The sequence below is a fragment of the Rosa rugosa genome, chromosome 3 (genome assembly GCF_958449725.1).
Source record: "Rosa rugosa chromosome 3, drRosRugo1.1, whole genome shotgun sequence".
Classification (NCBI taxonomy): Eukaryota; Viridiplantae; Streptophyta; class Magnoliopsida; order Rosales; family Rosaceae; genus Rosa; species Rosa rugosa.
In genome coordinates this window covers 29,346,772-29,366,531 of record NC_084822.1, presented here as the reverse complement: position 1 = coordinate 29,366,531, position 19,760 = coordinate 29,346,772, and the positions used below count along the sequence as shown (strand labels likewise).

Below are 19,760 nucleotides of genomic sequence, written 5' to 3'. Positions count from 1 at the left end.
TTATTTTCTTTTATCACTTGTTCATAAGTATGCAAAACCAATGCATATTATTTTTGCTAACAAACTTTTACCCCGTTTAGGGTTATATCGTGACATTGACCGTGTAACACTTTGGACTTTTTTTTTTTTGGGCGGGAGTAACACTTTGGACTTTGGAGGGGTCATTATATATCGTATTCATTTCGTTCCGAACTAAAAGATAAAAAAAAAACACGGAAGAGTAGATTGACCCTAAAAAAGAGACATAAAATTTGACCAGTCTGCTTAGCCAGTACAAAACTGTTGTGTCGCTTATAAGTTGGATGTTTCATTGGAACTCCGACACGGGGTGAAGCTTCCTTTGTTTAGCTTCTTCTATAACCAACCTCTCAAGTACCCAGAAGAACTTTTCTGGGATTCTTTCCAAGGTTCAGCAGTTTCTCAATTCTTCTTCGTTGGATGCTGTGTTTGCTGTACATAAGAGTTCAGATTGGTCTGTGCAGTGTGGATTCTTTGCTCTCAGTTTTGATCACATCTCAGCCGAAAGAGAAGCTTTCTGCAACTTTGTAGTATAATAGTTTGGAGGCGCGAAAGTTGGGTTGAACTTTTGGCCACCAACTGGTCCATGTTTTGACCGGTGGCTGCTGCTCTTTTGGGTCAAAGTAGAGAGTAGAGCTGGCAATGATCTGCCTAAGCGACAGCTCAGTTTCGGTGATTTCCATTCTTTCTATTATTTGTGTGGTTTGTAGCTCTTGAATCTTGAGGGTTCTGGATATTTGGGATTGCTTTTGAAGGGTTTGAGAGTTGTGGTTTTGGTGGGTACTTTCTGCTGTTTGTGTTTGTGTTTCTTCACGTTATGAGATTCAAATTTTAGTAGATTCAGGGAACTGGTTATTAGAAGTCGGCTCATGTTTCTTGTGCATTCAAGAATTTGGAAATTGGGAATTGATACTGAGGTTTTCGGAGTTTTGGTTTTGGTGGGCTTCTGTTGTTGAGGCCTGTGCATAAGCTGAAATGGGAAGTAATAGGGGAAGTAATGGTTTAGACCATCCTTTGAAACATTCCGAAGATGAAGGTGTTAGCAGCCCAGGACAGAGTAAGGATTTTAAGTACGCCAGTGATGGTTATGAGTCAGTAGCAATGGTTTATTGGTTCTCAAATGAAGTGGTTATATGCAGGTTCTTTTCGGAAGGCAGAGACTCAGAAGACAAATTCGGTGAGGCGTTCTTCGGTTTTGGAGATTTTTCAGTCAAAAGAGTTCAATGTTGATTCTTCACCTCAGAGAGGTTAGTGCTGCTTGTTTGGTTCTTATACATTTGTAGACCTTACAGGGAAGATATTGATGAGAGTCTTTCTGTTTACTGAAAGCTATTTTCTAGCTAAATGGAATAATTTCCTTCTTACTTGGCCAACAAGCACCACCAACTAAGTTTGCTAGATTTTATTGAATGGAGGAGAGCTTAGAATTCATAAATAGGATTGCGGAGTATTATCTGGATGTTTATTTGTCCTATATAACTGAGTAATTGCTATTTACTGCTATTTTTTTGTTTAGAATTTATGTGATACACACTAACTGATGTCTTAGCATATCTTAATGAAGGCTTGGACCATTGGATCACTGCACCTATTGGAACTCCCAAGAATTTGTTAATTGATGATCACAACATTAAATTCTCTAGGTCGATGACGGAGAGGAGGGAGAGTCGCAGGCATGACCTAAAGCTGGATAGACTATCTGAACGTGAAAAGGTAGATATGAACATAATATGCATACTGTTGTTTGTTTGCGTTCTCATGTCTGCTTCTAACTTATCATTTAACGTGAGTACTTAAGGTATGAGAGATGTCCTTTAAGTTAAAGTTAGACCATCCACCCAAAACCGATTGGCAGTGGGGGGGGGGGGGGGGGGGGGGGGGAGAGGCCCAAAACTTCATATTTTTTTGTAAGGCTTAGAGTTCCTAATTCTATAATCTCAGCAAGCCCCCTGACGTTGGTTGACCAAGTGTGTACATGAATTTACTGGGGGACAAGTAGCATGTTTTGCATGTGGGTCTGACATGTAGATTGTTTGCTAAGATACCATGTTGGGGTCTTTAATTTTCCTATGCAGAGCTTAGTCTTCCTGATGTCCGATATTTTATTGTCAATATGTAATATTAAAAACTTGCTATTTGGGATAGATATTTTCCGTTATAAAACTGCAACTTCATGCTGAATACATTGACGCAAAATGCTGTTTAATTTCTAAGCATGATAGTGTAAGGCAGTCCCTGCCTTACACCATCCTATACTGCTTCAATACCTGATTATGAAATGAATATAATTACATAACTTGATTTATATGCTGCTGAATAATTTAGCACCTTCTATCACTGTGGCCTCTAGTTAACCTCCACCCCCTCCTGAGTCCTTACAACCATATTTTAAAATTATATGGCTTTATTCTACTGTACATTTTCATCATGTTTATTTCATTTCTTGACTGGTCATTATTTTTCTTGTTTTGGTTTCAGAAAAAACTGATTGTTGAGATGGTCAAGATACAAAATGATGGAACAGTAGAAGTTGATTTAGAGAGAAGTGCACCTGTTGCATCTGAATTGTTAGAGCTTCATTCTGTTGAAGATGTGCCAATCTATTTAGAAGATACAACTTCCAGTACAACAAAATCAATTCCAAGATTGAAAATTGCCATGCTTGTGGTTGGAACAAGAGGAGATGTACAGCCTTTTCTGGCTATGGCGAAGAGATTTCAGGCATGTTAAACAACATAAATGGCTGATTTTTGTAATAATTTTCTTCTCGTGCTTTAGTATTTATGTACTTCTTTATAAAAGGATTAGCTTCTCCTCAAATCATAATTTCATTAATCATTGTTCCATTTATGATCCATGAACATATTGCTATATAATATATTTTGAAAGTACATTGCCTGTGTGCATGCTCAAGACTTGTTTTTTCAGTGAGTCAGTTTTGTGTTATCAAGTTAATGCATCAATAGCTAATGCAATCGAAGATATTGTTCACCTGTATGGGTATTGTTTTGTTGATCAAGTTGTCCTTTTAAATCTAGGTTTCTACCACTTTTGTTATATCACATGTTTTTTAAATTTTGGGGTAACAAGATGGGGAGGTTAGCAATTTAACAGTCCATATTATGAAATTGCGATATTTTGCCTCTATATATAGATCATGCAATGATGCTAGAAAGATAGTTGTAATAAGTTTCAGATGTCATTGTCAGATTACTCGTATTCCTTGTATGAAAAATATCATACTGCATTATCCAGAGATTTTATCTATATGTTTTTAATTCTAGATGATCTGATGTTTTCTTACAGGAATTTGGTCACCGTGTTAGGTTGGCAACTCATGCTAACTTCAGCACTTTTGTAAAATCAGCTGGTGTAGAATTTTATCCTTTGGGCGGTGATCCTCGTGTTTTGGCAGGATGTAAGGGATAGCCTAGTATTAAACTTCCTTTTGTTTTACTATTGCAATTTAACTGCTTCTGGTGGTGATATTGGGTTGGTAAATCACGTTCTATGTCACTCTGTCTATGTTTGCCTCATATGCCATCGGCCATTTTGTGGTTCTTTAGATGCTGGCCAAAAACATTTTTATTCCCCCACTCTCTCTCTCTCTCTCTCTCTCACAGCTGAAGCATAGCCTGAACAAATTGGTGTCAACCATGTGCTCAAGAGTGTGGGAAGGCCAACTTGAATACTTGACTATTGATTTCTTAAATAATAACTAATAGTTGTCCAACTTGTTTCACACCAAATTCTAGTTTTACCATCTTTCTTCGAGCTCTTTTACTACTTCAGGTTTTATTTTCTCATACCTTTACTTAGAGGCTTTATTCCATAACTGAAATTCAGTGTGTTTTAATTTTAGATATGGCCAGAAATAAAGGTCTCATTCCATCTGGACCCGGAGAAATATCTATACAAAGAAAGCAACTAAAGGCAATTATTGAGTCTCTTCTTCCGGCATGCACTGAGCCAGATATCGAAACTGGAGTACCTTTTAAGGCACAGGCAATTATTGCAAATCCTCCTGCTTATGGTGAGTTCTTACAAGTTGAATGTTTGATGTCACTTCAATACAATTATTTCCCAGTTAGTATTTATTACAGTCAATGTAAAGGGTTAGAAGGATACTTTATCAAATCCTCCTGCTTATGGTGAGTTGAATGTTTAGGGTTAGAAGTTGAATGTTTGATTCACTTCAATACAATTATTTCCCAGTTAGTATTACAGTGTCAAGGGTTAGAAGGATACTTTATCACTATAAATTTGATAGTCGTGACTTCAGTGAACCTATGTATTTTTCTAATTGTAATCCTGTATGTGCGCCTGCTAACAATTTTTTGAGGCTTCTTACATTTCACATAATCTTTTATTGGACTTTTACCATTATAATTAAGAGTATTAGATTTTACCGTAGACCCGACATTGTAGTGTATGCATTGGATATAGGGTGCTATTGTGATTGAAATCAGAATTAGTTTTCTCATTTGTAGAGGAGAGAAGTTGTGGTTGTAGTGAGAACAAAAGTGGTTGGCTCCAGGCACAGAAATATATTTAGTAACAGAAGGTTGTAAACGACCTGAACTAATCAGGAAGTATGAATACATATAGGAGAATGAAAACCTTATTTCTTGTGTCTTTTTAAGGAGTAACAGATATGTGACAATGATTGCTAGTTCCTTTAAGCAATTAGTTTTGTGGAATATGTTAGTTACTGTCTTTGTAGATTTGCCAGAAGAGAAAAGTTGTGCAAGTAGAAAGTGAAGGGGACTGGGGATTTATAATCACATTACCAGCTTAATCGTTCACCTATTCGTCTTGTTAAATAAAGAGATATGTGTGATTTATGAAATTATTCTTAATGCTTTCCTCTTCTTATATGAAAAGATAAACTATCATAAAAACTTGTCTGAATATATGATATGGGTTGCAGGACATGCACATGTTGCTGAAGCTCTTGGAGTACCCCTTCACATTTTCTTCACAATGCCATGGACGTGAGTGTTGACCTCATTTTTCTTTCATTCTGTGGTACAAAAAGTTAATTCTAATTACAAATCAAATGTTCTCTAACATAATCTGGAACAAAAAGAAAGACATGCATAAATTATATATCAATATGATGTATTTTAGTTTTTATTTTTCCTCAGAGATGAGCATAGTTTTGACTTGAACGATGGTTAGTATAGCAGTCATACTAAGTTGACACTAACAAGGTTCACTTACATGTGTCATAAAACTGACTAATAATATCCATGGTGTGTGTATTGACTAATGTTCTCTTACTCTTACCTGACATTTTACCTGTCACATAGTTAATCCATCAATTTGGACCACTCATTCAAACTAGAGTTCATTTGAGTAGTGGCTCAGATTGGCAGTGGTTTGATACGAGAACAAGTATATAAAATGTACAGTACAACTCTGACAATAAGATGCCAAAGTGTCTGGTAACATGGTACACAATCATTTGATCTGTTTCATGTCTATGATTAAAGCCCTATTTGCGTATTTTAATCTGACTGTAGATGGGAATGTAATGGCCCCGATTTACCTCCTTATATATCTTTCTAAATTCTAATTTTAGATATGTCAGACATATTTAAAAAGTTTATTTGATGTAATGGAAATGGAAAAGGTAGAAAAAACTTTTTTGCTGACGTAGACTGTTGTTGCTTTAAGTTGATTGACATGAGAGTGGAAAAGGTAGGACAGGACTTTCTTAGTCACATGGACTACATCGGTGTTTTAAGTTGACGTGAATGAAATTACTAAAAAGAAGACTTTTGAAGTCCGAAAACATGCTTTGTCCTTTAATACTGGCTTATTTTGAGTTAAACTCCTTCCTTTATTATGCTATCTCACCAATCTTTTCTATAGGCAGGCCTACTTATGAATTCCCTCACCCACTTGCACGTGTACCTCAAAGTGCTGGTTATTGGGTATGTTCTCGTTTTGGTGTTGTGCTTCTACATATATTGTTTCATACGTTTGAACAAGTGGACTAATTTAAGGAAAAACATATTCCCCTTTGTCCTTGCCATATCCAGCTTTCATATATTGTTGTGGATTTACTGATATGGTGGGGCATTAGGAGTTATATAAATGACTTCAGGAAAAAAAAGTTAAAGCTTGCTCCTATTGCATACTTCAGCACATACCATGGATCAATATCTCATTTGCCAACAGGGTATATGTGGAGTCCTCATGTTGTACCAAAACCAAGTGGTAAGCAATTTTGTATTTATCATGTATCATTGACTAGAATTAATAACGTGGGTGAATCGTTGAAGTTATTATAGTGAGCTAATTGCCTTATTACTATTCACTGATCCTGGGATACATAGTAGCTTGCTTTATATGATGGTGATGCTATCTTCATATTTACTCATTTTGCTCAAGTAGCTCACCACAGAGGTCCACTTTGGTGTTCTTTTTGGCAAATCGAATATAAATATTCTAATATTTTATCTTTCACTTTTCATTAGGTTCTTTACGTCTGAGTCCATATGTTAAGTGGAATAAAAAGCTTATTTCTTGCATTTGTGTCTAAAGGCTGCATCTTGCTTCTCTTTGGTGGGTGGGCCTTATGTGCCTCTAGTGAAAGTTGGAGTTCTATAGTTGGACTGATACCTGTATATATAGACTGCCCCCCATTCTTAAGCAGAACCCTTCAATATGTCCTTTTCTCCAACTCTAGAATTGAATGTTTTAATATAATGCTTCTCTATGTGAAATTGTGAATATAGTAGCTGTCATTTGACACCCACATACTGTTCACTACCTGTCTTAAGCTCCTATTTTTGCAATGTTCGTGCAATATTTCTGTCAGAAGGTTTTGACATGATATGAAATTTGCAGATTGGGGATCTTTAGTGGATGTTGTTGGTTATTGTTTCTTAAACCTTGGATCGAAGTATCAACCTCAAGACGAGTTTGTTCAGTGGATTCAGAAAGGGCCGAAACCTATCTATATTGGCTTTGGAAGCATGGTATGGTGATTTCCACCATTTTTATTTCATTCATATATTTTCTTGTGTCAGTTTCTTGTCATCACTTTCTTCAAAAAGTAAGGCAATCAGAGGACGATTTCCTTCACAATGACTCAATGAGGAATTAATGACTTGATATTTGTCATGGCTGAAGGCTTTACTCATCTTTCACTACTTTCATATTTGTCTTTCTTTCTGTAAAATTTTGACTGATTAACATATGTGATAAAAAATGTTGGTATCATGCATCATGCATTTCGAATAGAATTTAATTCCAAATTTCATCTGTTGCTTGTCAAGCCCCTTGATGATCCCAAGCAAACTACTGATATTATATTGGAGGCGTTGAAAGACACTGGACAGAGAGGAATAATTGATAAAGGTTGGGGAGACCTAGGGAATTGTAAGTTTCTTTTTTTTTTTTTTTGTAATAACTTTCATGTTTTTGGTGTATCTGAAGATTTGTTAAAAGTTCTCTGCATAGTTATAGTTCCTTGGATTGATTAAAGTAAAGTATTATCTACTTTGGTGGGTCAATTATGCATCTTATGATCTAGCACTGGACTAGATGGAAAATGATTGAAATTTATTATTATATTCCTTTTTCAGCATTTGGTAAGTAGCAGTAAGGGTTGATGAAGGTTAGGCAATTTCTGAATCAGGGGATAATTCAATTGTTCTAAAAACATAAATGATTTAGCTGAATTTTTTTTGTTGCAATCAGGATCAAGGGATTCATGATAAAAAATAATAATAATACTAATAATAATCTGAGGTGAGATGGAAACTAGAATTTCACAAGGGGTCAAGATAGTTTTTAAACTAGGACATTGTTTTGCAGATCTCAAAGAAAATTATTATATATTGCTTCAGGATAGTCTCTATGCATAAGAAAGAACCCGATTGGTTGAATTACTGATCGGAATATTACTAATAATATTAAAACACGAGTTAAGTTGAAAAATCATCTTAAAAGTTGGAATTCTCTCTCTCTCTCTCTCTCTCTCTCTCTCATTTTCTTTACTACAGCAGTTCTGTTGGTAGGGAAAAGAACCAAGTCACCAGTAAATTTCAAATAGAAGATTTAAACTGTAATTTTCATAGGTGCTTTGTAGCACCCCTTGGTTATGTATCGAATTGTCTCGTCACAAGACCTGCAATAGGAAATTGCTTTATAGAAAATCTTAAGAGTTAATATATATCCAACTCTCTTCTAATTCAGAAATGGGGCTATGATGAAACAAAAACGTTTCACAGTTTTATGACTGTTCTTGTAAATTATTGGGTTATTTACATCTGTTTGGCACCTACTCTTTACAAATGTTAACTGTTCTCTCTTTCTCTCACATTACATTTAGTATTTCAGTATTTTCTTTGTGTTTTGACTTTTAATTCACTATAAATATTAATTTCTGGATATGCTTTCTGGTTAAACCTTATGTAATAGTATTAATTTTCTGGTTACACTTATGTAATAGTATTAATTTTATTGGAGAGGAAAAAGGAGATCAGTTGAAGTTGCTTGCCTTAAGATATTGAAAAAGCATAAGGTTTTTAACTTTTGATCTAATTTGACTTGCCTCTTGCAGTAACAGAAGCATCCGACAGTGTTTTCCTTTTGGAGGACTGCCCTCATGATTGGCTGTTTCCTCAATGTTCAGCAGTGGTAAGTTGTATTTTATATCTTGTCAAGTTTAAGGGAACTTTTTGACATGTCAAATTTCTTTTGATGAGTTTTCATTTTGTTTTAGATAGATAGATTTGCTCAGCTACTATATGGTTCCATTGTTATTGCGTTTTGTTTTCAACCAATTAATACTAGGGGCAGCCTTTAAAGCAACTGGACAACTTCCGATCATACTTCAAAAAGACGTGGTTTAAAATTAAATTGACAGAGAAGTATTTTGTAAAATGATATTTATAGGCTAACTTGAAGACGTACTTCCACTACTATGCAGGTTCATCATGGTGGTGCTGGAACCACAGCTACAGGATTAAGAGCTGGGGTAATACTTTTCACTCACTGTTTTCTTTCTTATAACCTTGATTTCTGGGAGAGCAGCTTCATAAGTTTATTTTGACATTTTGCTGACACATATTTGCACCAACCCACCTGAGCTATGGCTTAGATGGTTAGAGTGGGGTGCAATAGGGGTAGTTTCTAGATTCAAATCATGTAAACCCAAATAAAAGAGGGAAGGAATATTTAGGTATAACAATGTGAAGGAAAATGAATTTAATCAAGCATAGTGCAATTAACTTTAATAATATTTCCAGTTATCTACCAATTAAATCATCTTTTCTTGTTTGATGCTATCTAATGGCAATGTTATAAAATACAGTGTCCAACAACCGTAGTGCCATTCTTTGGAGATCAGTTCTTCTGGGGTGATAGGATACATGAGAAAGGATTGGGACCTTCACCAATACCTATATCCCAGCTCAACGTTGAGAGCCTTTCAAATGCTATTAAATTTATGCTGGAGCCAGAGGTATTTTTGATGTCATACTGTATTTTATCAGCAAAATATACATCTTACAAAATGTTATCTGATGTGTGCACTGCCATATAGAAATAGTTTTGACTTTAACAAGTTCCAACTCCTATGCTATACTTAATGCTGTTACTTTAAAAAAAATCTATAGTTTTGTTGCAAGGCCTTTGCTTCAATAATATACCGACTCTTATGACAAAACTATAGAATTTTTTTTTTTTTTTGCTGAAATAATTGAACGTATACACGTCTGTATGAGCCAGCAATGTATCAAGTTATCACCTTGCTTGCTTGTAATTCCATCAACAGACAAGTGAAGATGAGAATCAGGAATTTCAAAATGTAGGATGTCCTGCACCAAGCGCTCCCGATACCATGTTAAACAATCCAATAAAGTTCAACAGTTCATCAACTAAATTTGAATAGCATCCTTATATTACTGTATAGTTTTTTTTTTTTTTTTTTTGGGTTGGGGGGGGGGGGGGGGGGGGGGGTGGGTTAGGCTAGTTGTTTTATGAGTGCCAAAAACAAGGTCACAGATGGACCATTTGGTGATCTTTCATTGCTGTATATCCCGTAATCTCAAGATAAGTGAGTTGTTTAAGTTTCATATTTACAAATAAAAAGTATAATGTCTACTAGTATATGAAAATATTTCTTTCAAAATCCTGTTTTTCTGGTAAACATCCCACAAGATGCAAGTAAGGTATACTTAGTTGAACAGTCATTGACATAAACATGAACAATTTTACTAGCTAGATGAAATGACACTTTGAGGTTTGAGGGGTATGGACCATATGCATTTTTCTTTTTTCACTGGATTAGAAATTAAGGAAGAATATCTTGAGGATTAGAAAGTCTCAAAATATGAAAGGGGAATAAGCTCCATTGTTATTTACAGTATGTCTTGCATCATGTATAATATGTGAACTCATGAACCTCTGATAAAATTGCTTTTCATTGCATTAGCTTTTACTGAACTAGCATTTATAGTATATTTTTCTTTCTCCTTGTCATATTTTTTCATCTAACATGTTAGTGTTGGAATATTTATTTACACTTTTGTGAATAAAATCTTATTGCACCAAAAGCCGGGCTGCAAATGCACAAAAAATAACTACGAGCAGGAAAATATGATTCCAATTTATAAATTATGTTGAAAATGATTTGAAGAAGAGAAGTCATTAGTGTGTCTAGCCAAAACATGAAGTGACAAAAGAAATTACAAATGCTACTACTTATCAGGAGCGTAACTCATCCTAGTTGAGCATATGTCAGTAACCTTTTATGTTTTATTTTTCTTTTCTGATCCTTCACATGAGATTTTTATAATGCTATTAAATTCACAATAGATAGCTGAGCTTTCCTTTCATAGTTCGAGATGTTATATGGTTGAGCAACTTAGCAACACATGTACTACTTCTAACCAAGCTTGACATATCCTAGGTTAAATCTCGAGCACTAGAAATAGCAAAGTTGATAGAGAATGAAGACGGTGTTGCAGCTGCAGTTGATGCATTTCACCGGCAATTACCTCATGAGCTACCATTACCAACTGCATCTTCAGAAGAAGATGAACCTGCAAACCCTTTGCAGTGGCTCTTTCTTCAAATTGAGAAATGGTGCTGCCCTTCAAATTGAGAAATGGTGCTGCCTGCCATGTGGTTCGTAGGATTCTTGCTGTATTGTACTAGTGTATAGCTTATTCTTTTTCTCCTTTTCTTTTTTTCAAAATTATTTTTTTTATAGTCATATGTTATTTATCTGACATTTCATTCATTTCATTCATGGCTTCCCAGTGTGGGTTTGATCAATAATACAGCTACTATAGGTTTCTGACAGCTTGTGTAAGAGAATTAGGTTTCGTCTACTTCATTTTCAGTTAGAAAAACTGATTTGTAGTGAGAATATATGCTGAACTTAGCCTAATTATATTAAATTAATTTTTCATTCCCTTTCATACTGTCTGCTTCAATTGTAGGTTTTTATTTCCTTACTGCTAATTATTGGGTTAAACAAAATCTATGGGTTTGTAGAATTCCTGTAACAGATTATACAAATGTGACTGAAGGCGTTGTAACATGTACATCTGATATTTGCTTGTAACAACCCTGCTCGGATCTCAGACAGTTAGTTACATTTTGAGAATAAAATTGGCTATCATCTGCAAATGCTTTACACCAATTTTGCACATTTTTGTTAGTGCATACGGTTTGATGAGTTGTGTTGGTTCTTTACTTGCACTGGAGACTAAATGGATTATGATAGTGCTACTAAATCCTGAACGGTTACTTTCTTCCCCGGTAATGATCATCTTAACCAAAATAGCAGTGGGGAATGACTTGGCACATATTCTTTCTTTCTTTGTTTTCTTGTTTTTATTTTATTTATTATTATTATTATTATTATTATTATTATTATTTTTATTATTATTTTTTTTTTAACCGCATACTGATGAGTCTTTAGTGCTTGTATTGATTCTCTACATGAAACATTTCCCAATATCAGTAGCTATGTTTATGGATTATAAAACTGATACTAAATTTCGTAGGGACTTAAACTGAACGAACTATAAGAGGGAGCGAGTTTTATGAGTTCCAGTGAAACCATAGTTTGTACTTCGTAAATAGAAAGATGGCATAGCCCCTATACATCATCATATTTAGCTATACTGAATGGAAATATTGTAATATTCCCATCATTTTTTGTATAGTTTGATCTCCTTGATTCCATGTAATTACTAAATTTCATAGACATGTATAATGAAGGAACTATAAGAGGGAGATGAGAGTTTTATGAGTTCTAGTGAAACCATAGTTTTGTACATTCATAAATACAAAGATGGCATAGCCTCTATAACATCATATTTAGCTACTGATTAGAAATATAGTAATTTTCCCATCATTTTTTGTAAAGTTTGATCTCCTTCCACCTTGATTCCATGTAGTTACTGGAATTAAACGGTGCTGCATACACACCACATTTGAAGTACAGGTCCCCTGGTCCCTGATCTTTCACCACAAACTTCTTAACACCGTCAATGAAAACTATGACCTTCCCTTTGTCAACATTGTGGATTATGTTTACTCTGAACCACTTGTCGTAGAGATCAGTATCAACTAAGTTGTATCTGTAGTATCTGAGATCTCCACCGTCTCCTTCATACATCCTTAGTTGTAGAGTTGTAGCTCCTTCAGTTGCACCATGAATCTGCACTATTGTAACCCCAGAAGTACCACTGGGCACATATGCATAGCCTTCAAATTGCCAAATTCCAGAAGAATAGTCATGTCCCTGCAAAATAAAACCGAAGTGAGAAAACAGTTATACTGTGCTTCCATGTTGGGATATTACGAGATGCTATGCAATGAAGCAAGAGACGTGTAGAAATTTGATGAGGTAGAGAGAAACCGTTATGCGTAGTTCCGAGCGTGGCCTGGTTGTGCTATCTGTTTTGAAGGGCTTGTCATTGTTGTATATCCAGAAACTTCGAACCCCAACTTTGTAGCTGTATCGATCATCAAGGGGTTCGTTATATGGTTTTTGTAGCTTAAAGTTCCGATCTGTTAATGGCACAAGGGTGAACCCATCTGTAGGATCAGCACTACCCAAATGGTGGTTGTTGAAGAAGCTCAGTACGACCAAACATAGAAACTTATAGTAGAGAGATTTCATTTTGACAGCCAATATGGGGGTTGAGGCTGTACGAAATGGAATAATGGATAACAACCTAGAACATGAATAGCCCTATTTATAGCAACAACATGATAGTGGCTTTCATATTTTGGTTCTTGTATGTCTTATATGAGTCGATGGCCTTTTGGAGTACAATTAGTGCCGAACTGAGCTGTCGATTTTTTAACTGAAGAAAAGGGAAATAAAAACGAAAGAGAGACTACTCTTTTGCCTTTTGGCATGGCTAGCAAGGTCCTCTTTTGGACCGGTGTTTTGTACAGTCCATCGAAATATAAAGAGAATGTTGAGAAAAAATTGAGATGAAATGAAAGTGATTGCTAGGTCTGGATTTGATGATCCGCCAAGGTAAGTAGGTGACAGACACGATAAGTTGCCCGATCCTTCAGGATTAGTGAAAACTAACACTGAAGTTTTGATGGGAAAGTCTCAAAAATCTATGGATGTCTCAGAAATAGACCTCTGGAAACGCTTTGACAATTTTTCTGATTTTTATACAGAGTTCGACTCGATGGAATCCGATGAACATTAAATTATGATACCCCTCGACAACGTGCACGGATGGTTCTGTTTTCAGAAATGGAATCAAAAGCCGAAACTGTGAGCAAAAAACTTGGTTGCATATGGCAATAACTTTGACTACAAGAAAAGAGAAGGAAGAATGTGATGGACTATTTTAGATCGCATAGGTTTTTTTTTTTTTTTGCTTGTTTGATACTATGGCCGGTGGACTCGGCTTAGTTTTAAGGGGCCGTGACCACTTACCCAATTTTAGACAAAAAGCCCACTTACTCCACCAAGAGTTATTTAACCCCATTTACCCAAACTAACATCTATAGACAGTATTGCCCTCATACTCTCTCTCTCTCTATCTCTCTCGACTCCCATCAACCTCTCTCTCCTCCCCTTGCTTCTGGAAAGCCCTCGCCGGAATTCGAATCGGACTCACCGGCCACTATCGACGGCGATCTCTGAGTCTGCGACCTCCGCTTCTTCCTCCTCGCCTTCCTCCTACTCCAACTCACTGCTTCTTCCTCTTCACCAACTCGTTCTCCCCAGACAGATTTCGATTCACCATCTCCCTCCTCTGATTCACCTTCACCCTCCAATGCCCCTCGGATTTCACTTCCGCCATCTCCCCCCGACGCTCCGGCGAACTCTCAGAATTTCGCTTCACCTCCTGCCTCGCAGACCCTCGATTCTCCTTCGCCGCTCTCGGACTCTGCTTCCGATGCTTTTGCGCCGGCGCCAGGTGCCAGCAACGTCAACCACAGCAATATCAACGCTGACGTAGGACCTAAAACGGCGTCGTGCGACTGAGGGATGAGTGCGGAGAAGAAGGCCGGGATTGGACTCGAAGTCATCGTCGGGGTCGGGTTGGTCGGAGAGAGATGCTCTGAAGACGTCTAAAAATCACATTACTGGGGGGCAATAATATGTCTATTGCCCCCCAATAGACCAACATAGTACACTACAATTCCACTCTATAAACACAAATAAACGTATCAGCTATCAAAAACATAATTCCCACAAATAATAACATAGAGTCAATATATTATTGGGAGGCAATAATCTGATTATTGGGGGGCAATAATATGATTACTGGGGGCAGTAATGTGTCTACTACCCCCCACTAAACCATTAAAACTTGCACCAGTTTCAAAGATTCACAGTGTATTGCACTTTATCACAAACAAAACCAAAATGATCATTTTATAATCAACAAGAGATGATTACTGTCTCCTAAGAAAGACATTATTGGGTGGCACTAATGTGTCTACTGCCCCCAATAGACCATCAAACATTACACCGCTTCCTATGTTTCACAGATTATAGAAGTTATTCACACTCAAAACAACAGATAATGTCTAAAAACCCACATTATGAGGGTCAATATTCTGTCTACTGCCCCCCACTAGACTGACACAAACCACACAATTTTTTTCATTTATCGACTACTGCAATTTAACACTACATTTACTTTGGAATAGCAGTTTCAGTCCGTCAATAAATAAAGCAGTCATCATTGGCCCCCAATACAAAGTCTACTGGGGGGCACTAATGTTACAACTTTTATGGTTATGACTGCACAATAGCAGATAGCAGTTTTCAGTCCCAGATAGCAGTTTTCAGTCCGTCGTCGATTCCTTCAAAAGGTCAAACCCGGCCTCGCCGAGCTTCTCAGCGACGAGGACCGTCGGCTTGGCGTCGAGCCTGGCAGCGGAGAGCACGACGATGAGTTTCGGCGCGGCGATGGCGAGAGCCGGCGTCGTGGGCGACCTGCTGGAGGGATGGAGGGAGGGAGAGAGAGATCCGATGTCGTCTGGAGAGAGAGAGAGAAATCGGTGAGGGGGGAGAGGGCAAAAAAGTCCTAAAAATAAATAAAAAGAAGAAAAAAAGAATTAATTGGGTAAAGGGGAAATAATCCCTTAGAGTGTTTTGGGTAAACGGGGTTAAAAAACAGTTAGTGGAGCAAGTGGGCAAATTTCAAGCTAAAATTGGGTAAATGAGCATTTTCCCTAGTTTTAATAACCGAGCAATCACTTTGCTTCACTTGGCTTAGTTTATCGGTTTTCAGTTCCAAAAATGTCAAGCTACCGTTAATAGGCATACAGTAAAACCAATCAAATGAGTGTTTAAGGAAAACTGAATTGGGAGATAATTGAGTCGTACTTTCATTGATAATAGGGGCCTCTTTATATAGAGGATTACAAGCATAGAGATAGAGTTGTACATGGAAACATAATCATACATTGATTGGATATCTCCTAAGATTCTCCGAGAATATCTCTAATACCCTATTTCAACTAGAGCAAGTAACCTCGAGTTTGGGCTAGACACATATTCTGGATTTACTTGAACACTCCCCCTTGTGTCGCCCAAACGTGGTGCTCCTCTCGTTGCCTCATTAAAAACCTTGCTGAGTAATAAAAACCATGTGGGACAAAAATAACCTCGGTTGAAGGGGAAAAAGAGCACAACACACCCTTCACGTTTCGAGACCATACATGTAGACACCTCCCCCTGATGTCTGCATCTCCCCCTGACGACTACGGTCATTGGAGTTCGGATAACTTCCGCAAACGATGCTACCAACATGTTTCTCGAAAGTGGAATTTAGGCATTGACTTAGTGAGCAAGTCTGCCATATTGTCCTCAGATCGAACCTAGTTCATTTTGATCTTGAGGAGAGTTTGTTGTTGCTGATTATACTTGGTGTGGTCGCTTTTGATGTAGCCTTGCTTCAAAACAAGCAGCATTATCCTATATGCTCATAGGCTCATCTGTGGTAGACTTCAAACCACAATTGTTCGAACATGCGTAACTATGGATCCAATCCATATACATTCACGACTCACTTCGTGAAGAGCAATAATCTCTGCATTGTTCGAAGATATAGTGACTAGGGTCTGTTTTGTAGACCTCCAAGATATCACGGTCTTTACCCATGGTGAACACTTAACCAGTTTGGGAATGACCTTTGTATGGGTCAGAGAGATACCCGATATCAGCAAAACCTTCCAAAACACATGTCGTTTTGGGATGGGCATAGTGGACGCAGGCCAGTGTTGGCGGCGTTCCTGGTGTGTGATGGGTCCGAATCCATCATCTCTTCGTAGGGATAGAACAAGCCCATATCAATCATACATCTCAAGTATTGAAAGATATCTTTTACATCAATCCAATGTCGTCGCGTTGGCGTAGAGCTATATCTAGCTAACAAGTTCATGGCAAATGAGATGTCCGGTCTTGTGCATTGAGCTAAGTACAATAATGCGCCTATTGTACTCAAGTAAGGCACTCATGCCTCTAGCACATCTTCGTCATCATCCTTTCGACGAAGAGGATCCTTTTTAGAATCAAGACTACGACGATCATGGGGGTGCTTAAAGGCTTGACCTTGTCAAAATGCCTAAGCATCTATCGACACGATGCTCAAGTTCCAAACCGAGACATAATCGTGTTCTCCCAAAATCCTTCATCTCAAACTCGGATTTCAAGTGTTCAGCGGTTACCCTTAACTCTTTAAGGGCTTCTAATGAAGATCATGTCCAACATGAACCGCGATAGAATCCAAAACTTGTTATGGAAACGCGTGGGCATATCCCTTCCCAATCAAGTAGTCATTTTAGTGAACGTTTCAACCTCTTTGTAAACGCGCTCCGTGGTCTAGAGCCACTTGACTTGGGTAAATGAAGTTCACCATGAACCTTCATGTATATTCCGTATCTAGATCCTCATAGAGATATGTAGTGACCACATTTGTAAGCTGCATATTCAGTTATTCGGAAACTACCAAACTGACAAGGTAGTGGAGTGAAATGACATCCATTACGAGAGAATATGTCTCATCGTAGTCGATTCCAGGGCGTTTTGTGAGAAGCCTTGCGCCATAAGGCGAGATTGCCATCTCTTTTTCTCATCACGCTTTCTAATGAAGACCCATTAGTCAATAGGTTTTATGTTAGGATGTGTTGACATCACTGGCTCAAAAACCTTCCTCTTCGTTAGAGAATCCAACTTAACCTGGATCACATCTTTCCATTTAGGCCAAATCTCTCTACGTGGCATTCATTCATCAACGGAGCGTGGTTCAATATCATCGGACTCAACAAACTCATGCGCAACGAAGTGCGTGACTACATCATCAATTATGATGGAGTTTCTATCCCACGTCTCATGTACACGAGTGTAATTTTCATAGAGCTCTATATTCTCAGGAATAGGTTCTGACGTTGAGGTGTCCCCCAACGATAACCATAACCCGGAAGATACTCATGAGACGGATTTTGAGTGTCGATGATCAAAGGATTGGAATGTGTGAAAGTATCCTTCGAACTCACGGGCCTCCCACGCATCCTAGCTGGGGCCATGGCCTATAATACCAGAGTGCCACTCTCTTTGGCATTGGCGCCATGCCTACCTCCGTGTAGGGTGGTGCTACGTCCTCTCGTAGGGACGTCCTTCCTTGCAAGCATGTTTGCAGCATATTTGTGTGATCTCGTCACTTTAGTAGGGATCGGGATGAGATATAGTGGGGACAGACCACGACAATTCCTGTCGTTCCTGCTGAACATCTGTGTTCTTATCTTCCCCTAACGATGGGAAGACTGTCTCATCAAAGTGACATCCGCAAATCTAGCTGTAAGGAGATCGCCTAGCAAGGGCATGAAGTGGCGGAAGATTGTTGGAGTCTTAAATCCAACTGAGTTGCCCATTCGTCTGTAAGGACCCATTATAGAGCGCTATGGTGGTGTAATTGGCACATAAAGGCACACTCAAATATGCGTAAGTACGATACTTGTACCCAGTCACTAGCTGTAACGCAGAGGTAGGTTGAGTGGCGGTGGGTTGTAGACGAATTAGCATAGCTGCATGCGATATTGCATCACCCCAAGCGGATATAAGGAAATTAGTGCGCATTACCAATGTCCGAACTACCATCGTAGTCGTTTCCGCGAGACCAATTGGGTGTGTTTATGGGAATATAATGTCCAGCATTAGTCCCAATGCAATAACCATCGAAAGTCTTCGATGTAAACTCTCTAGCATTGTGAAGTCCAATTGATGGAAGAGGATGATCCGGGGAGTGAGCCCGTTGTCATATGATATGTGCTAGAAGTGTAGCATAATCAGCATTTACAGGTGGACAATGGCACAACACGTGACCAGCGTGTTTGCGTATCAACCAATATCATGAGATATTTAAACGTCCGCAAGTTGGTTGAACTAGTCCACAGAATCCCCACCGATTCTATGTAAGAACAGAATAAGTATTTTTAAATCCTTTGCATAGGACTGTCTCAGTCCTAATTTCCCTAAGGAACGGGTTTTGTAAACCGAGCGAGAGGCTTTAAAAGCAACCAATGAGGATTTTGGTTGGGCCTGAGTGTCTGAAACGCTATTTGAAGCAAGTTGGTGATTGCAGCATCACCTGGGGCGCCATCACTATGATGGACGCTATCCATGGTGTCATGGATTGGGACTGTGCCAGCCCTAGGTTGGTGGTGGACGGAAGTGATGCCCTAGGCAGCAGCGTTGGTCACACTTAGTTCAGAAATCAACTTTTGATTCATGCTTCATTTTGCTCAATAGAAAAGATGTCCATGTGAAGTCTTTAGTAGACGGATCATCATATCATGACCAGAATGACCTATCCTGTCGTGACAAAGCCAATATGTGTCAAAATCCAAGATATCTTCTCTCATAACTTTATTGGATTTTATAGCTCGAATAGTGACATAGAGTCCACTAGAGAGACACATAAACTTCTCTAAGATGCGCCTTTGTTCGCAATCATTAGAGGTATTGCAAAGGAACTCATTTCCGTTCTCTACATGCGTTTCTGCATGGAATCCGTTGGCTATTCATAGGTGCGATTGGCCCTAGGAGCGTAGAGAGTTTCTATGACAGTAATTAAGGTGCCATTTGGCAAGTGGAACTTGGGCTATTCCATGTCCTTGAATTAATACTGATGGCCCAGCCATCGTAGTCACAAAAGTCATATGCTCAAAATCAAAATGGAGTCATAAAGAACTCAAAATTTTATTCATAAGCCAACAGA

The 19,760-nt window shown here is 38.0% G+C and overlaps 2 protein-coding genes across 3 annotated transcripts; one reads left to right on the top strand and one right to left on the bottom strand.

Moving 5' to 3' along the window:
- The first annotated feature begins 308 nt into the window (after positions 1 to 308).
- On the top strand, positions 309 to 11,462 carry LOC133735845 (sterol 3-beta-glucosyltransferase UGT80B1). Of its 2 annotated transcripts, none has more exons than XM_062163273.1 (15): positions 309 to 1,075; positions 1,158 to 1,265; positions 1,568 to 1,731; positions 2,497 to 2,739; positions 3,325 to 3,436; positions 3,881 to 4,051; positions 4,949 to 5,012; positions 5,900 to 5,957; positions 6,066 to 6,243; positions 6,877 to 7,007; positions 7,308 to 7,410; positions 8,597 to 8,673; positions 8,966 to 9,013; positions 9,350 to 9,499; positions 10,949 to 11,462. In XM_062163273.1, exons 1-15 carry the CDS (start codon positions 994 to 996, stop codon positions 11,141 to 11,143), a joined length of 1,884 nt encoding a protein of 627 aa, XP_062019257.1. In that variant the 5' UTR covers positions 309 to 993; the 3' UTR covers positions 11,144 to 11,462. The 2 variants fall into 2 exon arrangements, with proteins under 2 accessions (XP_062019257.1, XP_062019258.1); XM_062163274.1 differs by having other exon boundaries at positions 312 to 1,075; positions 1,583 to 1,731.
- A 635-nt stretch (positions 11,463 to 12,097) lies between these two features.
- Positions 12,098 to 13,268, bottom strand: LOC133735847 (citrate-binding protein-like). The gene is made up of 2 exons (XM_062163275.1): positions 12,914 to 13,268; positions 12,098 to 12,796 (listed from the first exon to the last, which is right to left on the bottom strand). Exons 1-2 carry the CDS (start codon positions 13,175 to 13,177, stop codon positions 12,404 to 12,406), a joined length of 657 nt encoding a protein of 218 aa, XP_062019259.1. The 5' UTR covers positions 13,178 to 13,268; the 3' UTR covers positions 12,098 to 12,403.
- Positions 13,269 to 19,760: the final 6,492 nt, after the last annotated feature.

Coding starts and splice junctions, on each gene's coding strand:
- LOC133735847 (XM_062163275.1), bottom strand. CDS start 13,177: ATGAAATCTCTCTACTATAAGTTTCTATGTTTGGTCGTACTGAGCTTC. Junction 12,797..12,913: donor GCTCGGAACTACGCATAACG/GTTTCTCTCTAC, acceptor TTTATTTTGCAG/GGACATGACTATTCTTCTGG.
- LOC133735845 (XM_062163273.1), top strand. CDS start 994: ATGGGAAGTAATAGGGGAAGTAATGGTTTAGACCATCCTTTGAAACAT. Junction 2,740..3,324: donor CTATGGCGAAGAGATTTCAG/GCATGTTAAACA, acceptor GTTTTCTTACAG/GAATTTGGTCACCGTGTTAG. Junction 7,008..7,307: donor ATATTGGCTTTGGAAGCATG/GTATGGTGATTT, acceptor TTGCTTGTCAAG/CCCCTTGATGATCCCAAGCA.